The 6,000-nt window shown below is 44.5% G+C and overlaps 1 protein-coding gene across 2 annotated transcripts in view; it reads left to right on the top strand.

Moving 5' to 3' along the window:
* Nucleotides 1-3,743: 3,743 nt before the first annotated feature.
* Nucleotides 3,744-6,000, top strand: part of P2RY2 (purinergic receptor P2Y2) — a 61,505-nt gene continuing 59,248 nt past the window's right edge. For both annotated transcript variants that reach the window (XM_084841591.1, XM_084841590.1), the window contains exon 1: nt 3,744-4,058. In XM_084841591.1, coding sequence (XP_084697717.1) covers nt 4,015-4,058 — 44 coding nt within the window. In that variant the 5' untranslated portion in view covers nt 3,744-4,014. The remainder of the gene's footprint in view (nt 4,059-6,000) is intronic.

Raw genomic sequence — 6,000 nt, 5'->3', positions numbered from 1 at the left:
AATGAAAGTTTTTTTAAAAATGCTGAAATAAACACGTTGAGTGACCAAAATCAGATCATTCATTTGCTTCCATGTTTAATTGTATCTATTTTGAACCGTGAAACAAAAATAGAAAATACACCGAACTATACCAGCCTGTGGGGGAATGTCCATGCTAGCCTTTTGGACGGGTGAACTTTCTCACCCACAACAGTTCCCTTTCCAAAGGTTGCTCCCTTCCAAACTGCTTCCAAAATGCTCTGGGAGCAGCATCTGATGTGTCTGGGTCAGGGCTGTCCCTAGGAGAAACAGTGCCCTGGGCGAGGAATGCCTTTGGTCCCTGCCTCGCCCCTCGATAGTCACTTTTGCAGCAACACTTGGCATTTATCCCTATTAAATGTCATTCTGTTGTTTTCTGCCCAGCGCTCCAGTCTATCAAGATCACTTTGAATTTTGTTTCTGTCTTCCAAAGTATTAGCTATCCTGCCCAATTTTGTGTCATCTGCAAATCTGATCAGCATTCCCTGCACCTCCTCCTCCAAGTCATTAATAAAAATGTTGAAGAGCACTGGGCCCAGGACTGAGCCCTGCGGTACCCCACTCGTTACCTCTCCCCAGCTTGAGAAGGTCCCATTGATAAGCACTCTTTGAGTCCGATTCTGTAGCCAACTGTGGATCCACCGGATCGTTGTTTCATCTAGCCCACTTTGACCTAGTTTGCTCATCAGGATATCATGGGGCGCTTTGTCGAAAGCTTTGCTGAAGTCGAGGTAAATGATGTCTACAGCATTCCCACGGCCTACAAGGGAGGTGACTTGATCCAAAAATGAGATCAGATTTGTCTGGCAGGACTTGTTTTTGACAAATCCATGTTGGCTTCGAGTAATCACGGCATTGTTGTCAAGGTGCTTCCAGATGGATTCCTTTATCATCTGCTCCAGAATTTTCCCAGGGATTGATGTCAGACTGACTGGTCTGTAGTTCCCAGGTTCCTCCGTTTTGCCCTTTTTGAAGAGAGGGACAACGTTGGCCCTCCTCCAGTCATCTGGCACTTCCCCCGTCCTCCATGATTTCTCAAAGAGAATAGACAGCGGTTCTGAGAGACCTTCTGCCAGTTCCTTTATTACTCTAGGATGCAGTTCATCTGGCCCTGGAGATTTGAACTCATTCATAGTAATTAGGTGTTCCTTGACCATATGCCTATCGCTCTCAAGCTGCAATCCTGCCCCTTCAGCCTGTACTTCGCCTTTGCCAGGGGGGTCATAGACCCTCTTTTGGGAGAAGACTGAGCCAAAGTAGGAATTGAGCACCTCTGCCTTTTCTTTGTCATCTGTTATCGTTTTGCCATCCTTATTTAATAGCTGAACCACCATTTCTTTCCTCTGTCTTTTACTATGCACGTAGCTGAAGAAAGCCTTTTTGTTGTTTTTAGCATCCCTCGCTAACCTCAGCTCATTCTCAGCTTTAGCCTTCCTGCCGCCATCCCTGCAATTCTGTGCTATCTGCCTGTACTCTTCCTTTGTTACTTGGCCTTCTTTCCACTTCCCATATGTGTCCTTTTTTGTTTTCAGGTCATCCCTAAGCTTTTTATGAAGCCACATTGGCTTCTTCTGTTGTCTTCCACCTTTTCTTGTTGGAATTGTTTGTGCCTTGAGAATTTCCTTTTTTAAAAGCTCCCACCCATCTTGGACTCCTTTTCTCGCTAGCATCGCTTGCCATGGGACCTTACTGATCATTGTTCTGAGTTTATTAAAATCAGCTTTCCTAAAATTCAGGGTACGCGTTTGACTACACTCAGCTTTTGCTTCCCTTAGAACCAAGAACTCAAGTACAACATGGTCGCTTTCCCCCAGAGTTCCTGTAACTGCTACTTTATCCACGAAGTCATCTCTGTTGGTTAGGATCAAGTCAAGGATAGCCGATCCTCTAGTTCCTTCCTCTACTTTCTGTAGGAGGAAGTTATCCGCCACACAAGTCAGGAATTTCCTGGAGGGGCCATGTTTTGCAGAATTTGTCTCCCAACAAATATCGGGGAAATTGAAGTCCCCCATTACTACTACATCATGCTTCCTTGAAACATTGGCTATTTGCTTTTCAAAAGTTTCATCCTTGTCTTCTCCTTGATTGGGTGGCCAGTAGTAGACTCCGACCACCAGGTTCCTTTTATTCTTTGCTCCATTTATTTCAACCCAGGTGCTCTTGATGGGGCTACCAAGCTCCTCCTCCTGTATTTCTCTAGTTTTATTCTGAATTAAACTTTTTTACAGAGCGGTCCTATGGTCCCTGACAACCACTGACTGTTTTGCCTTAACAACAACAGGGGGTGCAGGCAAGGGGAACTGAATCTTCCCCCATTCCTGGCCTTACCACCCCACACGCCATTGCCTCAGGCTCTTTTCTACCAGCCTGGATCGCTTTCTGGTGTCAGATCTCAGCTGGGAAAAAAAAGGCCCGTATTGCAGGGGAGGGGATTGGGTTCAGCCCTCCTCACCCATGTTTCATTCATTCATTCATTTCATTTCTATATTGCCCAATAGCTGAAGCTCCCTGGGCAGTTCACAGAAACTAAAACCACAAGGTGCAGCATAAAACAATATAAAATACTAGAGCTTAAAACTACAATATAACAGAACAACCAGAATAAAACCTAGCAGCGATGCAGAGATTTAAAATACAGATCTAAAATAGCAGAGCTAAAATACCAGAGTGCTAAAAAGCTGGGAAAATAAAAACATCTTCACCTGGTGCTAAAAGGAGTACAATGTAGGTGCCAGGCAAACCTGTCTAGGGAGCTCATTCCACAGCTGGGGTGCCACAGCAGAAGAGGCCCTTCTTTGGGTAAAAACTAAGTCTCTAGCCCACCCGCTGCTTCATATGACAATGGGGCCGAAGTGTGAGTGGCAAAGCCCCCGCCCTGGCTAGCATAGCTTTGAATTTCCAAAGGGAACTCTAAACTAGGGAGGGGTGAGCATTTTGTTTCAGTTTGATTTTGTTAAGAATTTACCAAAATTCATGAAGTTCTGCGTATTCAGGACAAAAAGAACTGGAGGTTTTAAAAAAATCAAATGTGGGAGAAACAGAAACTTTGTCCATCCCGGCCCAGGACTTGGAGTGCTTTGTTGTTAAAAGTCTGGGTTTAAAATCCTGGGCATTCAATTCCTGTTGTGTTGAGTTAGTTGCATCTCTTTTTTCGGACAGGTGCCTCGTGTTTAATGGCGACGTGGCTGGCAGGTACTTGATGGTCCTCTCCATACTGGGAATAACTTTACCTCTTAAATTTCGCAGGTGCAAAGGGGTGAGAAATTCATTTCAGTTTGTTTTTGAGAAGAATTTACCAACAACATTTGCAAAGTTCTCCATATTCGGGAGAGAAAGGACACGGGCTTTAAAAATTCGAATGTGGGAGAAAGCGAAATGGACGGATTCTCCCCATCCCTAGCCAAACTCCTCCACAGGCAAAACACCTGAGGGATTTCAAAAGCAGCGGAAAGAGTTTTTGCAAAGGTGAGCGAAATTTTCTCCAGATGTCCCCCTTACATTGGAAGCTCCCCAAACAGTTCCCTTGCCTGCTTGTTTGTTCTCTGGGGGTTGGGGAGGTGTTTCCTTTGCCAAGGGTTAGCCGTGAGTCAACCCGAGAGCTATTTGCTTTGCTTTGACAGCCGGTGACAACTGGGTGTCGCATTTGCCACACTTAACAGGGCAAGCTGGCATGGGCCAGCTTTCCTGTCCGACTGGGAGCGGGTGTGAGCTTTGGTGGAAGAGACAGAGAGGCTCAGTCAGTCAAGCAGGGCAGCCTTCCCTGCAGTTCTTTCCCGTCCCATCTGGGGCCAGTCTGGGCAGGCAGCAAAGCCATACTGGGCCCGCCTCCTCCTCCTCTTTCACCACCCCTGTTGTTGCTGCTGCCGCCGCTGTTCTCACAAGCCGGGACAGAAACAAGCAAAGTGTCAGGAGGAAGGCAAGAGGAGCCACTAGGGAGGAAACGCCGAATTTTCAATTCGTTTATTTATTTAAAAAGCAACTGAACATGGAAAAGAAATGGAACCAAGCAACGTGAGAGACAGCCCAGGAAATCTGAAACTGTAAGTTATCTCTGTGTGTGTGCATGTGTGTGTGTGTGTGTGCGTGTGTGTGTGTGAGCAAGTGCATTCAGGTTCCTGAACATCTTGCACAGCACGTTTCTCAGTGCCTCACATATTTCTGCATACTCCAGCACCGAGATCCATACATCAAACTCTAGAGATCAGATACCCTGTAAAGGTGCCATAGCTCACACACCAGTGCCCCCACCCCCCGTTCACAGTTTTCCTCCTCTTTTCCTGCACTTTGTGATTGTTTAATCTTATCAGGATGTGGGTATCTCTCTCATCACACATTTTATTTTTAGATTGTTTCTTCAACCCATGGTTTTAAATAGGGCATGACCTGCCTGAAGTTGGAGAGACAGGTGTGAACAACTTTATAACAATCTTTCCCAGCTAGGTGTCCTCCAGATGTGTTGGACTACAACTCCCATCATCCCCAGCTGTTGGGGAAGTCAGCTCTAGAATGACCCACAGAACAGATCTCCCACCTAGTTTCGTAGATCACACCCCCTAGGTCTTCCATGTGGGAAGATGTGAAGAGGGAGTTATAGACCGCTTCTCTGTACATACTTACTCAGAAGTGAGCCCCACTGTATTCAGGGGGAACTCGATCCCAGATTAGTGTGCATTAGATTGCGGGTTTGAGCATTAAAAAATAAAAATAAAGGATGTTTTTAAAATTATTTTAGGGAAGCGATATGGACAACCATTTGGATTTCAAAATGGTATAAGAGAAGAAAAAGACTTCTGGTTTATGGCAGCATAATATAATTATCTGTAATAGTTATTTCAGGATGATTGTATTTACATTATAAAAGTTAATTCAAAGAAGATTGCTACCTGTTTAGTTCTGAGAAGACATGAGCAAACTCTGGCTGTTGGCCTAGTTTTCTATCCCACCCTTCCTTCAAGGTGCCTATAGCAACATAAAAAAGATATTATTACCCCATTGTGCCCACATAACGACCCTGCAAGGTGGACTAAGGACTGAGAGTCACCAAATAAACTTCATGTCTGACGAGGGATTGAAACCCAGAGCTTCCAAGATCAGTATCGTATCCCCTGTAGATGGTAAATGGGTTAGTAAGCACAGTCTTGTGTGCTGTGTTGGGAGCAAACAGATTTGGCCACAAATAAATCTGTGTAAAAAGTCATTAAACAATTAGGTCTTTGATGAGTTGAATTCTTTACTTGTCTTCCTGGAACAGTTTTGAGGACAAAGGCAAACTTGGAAAAATACTTTAATTAAAGATATATTGTGATTTCTGTTGAGATGCCTCAGTTCACACAGAGCACAGATGTCTTCAGCACAGGGAATCTGGTTTTTAAGGAGTTGTTGTTTATTCTTTGTTGGGGTTTTGCCCAGGCTGAGGCTGTGGTGGTGATCAGCTCAATCTCTTTCTCTGTCATACTTGAAGATTTATTTTTATGCATGGTTTTTAACTATATACTGTGACCTGCTGAGAATCCTATAATTTGGATGGGGTAACATCCAAATACAGAAATAATGTAACAAAATCCTATCAAGTGACTGAACACACATAACCCCTGAAGCCCCACAGTACAGGTTAGCTGGCCATGGTCACAGCAAATTGTTTCCCTGTAGTACGGAGACCAGAGCATTACAAGATAGCATAGAACACATTCCTCACAAGGACTGTCATGAACCTTGTAATGTGTTTCCTTCTGGACAGGCCAGCCTCCATAAATTAGTAGTTTGCCACACACCCTCCAACACCTGACAGAATGTATTTAAACCAAGTACAGTTGTTTGCTTAACATACAGTGAGAGATTCAGAGGGAGCAAGCACAACTGAATTTCTCTGAGGTCTAGCAGCATGCACCGCCATTTTGTTTTGAACTATCCACTTCAAAGTATACATTTCCTTCAGTCTGGAAAGCTGTAAGAAATGCATGCTGATACGATAAATCTTGCTTC

Source organism: Heloderma suspectum, chromosome 3 (assembly GCF_057233095.1).
Source record: "Heloderma suspectum isolate Gila_16-S chromosome 3, 16-S_ref, whole genome shotgun sequence".
NCBI lineage: Eukaryota > Metazoa > Chordata > Lepidosauria > Squamata > Helodermatidae > Heloderma > Heloderma suspectum.
Note: the sequence above shows the minus strand (reverse complement) of the source record. Positions and strands in the feature narration are given on the sequence as shown.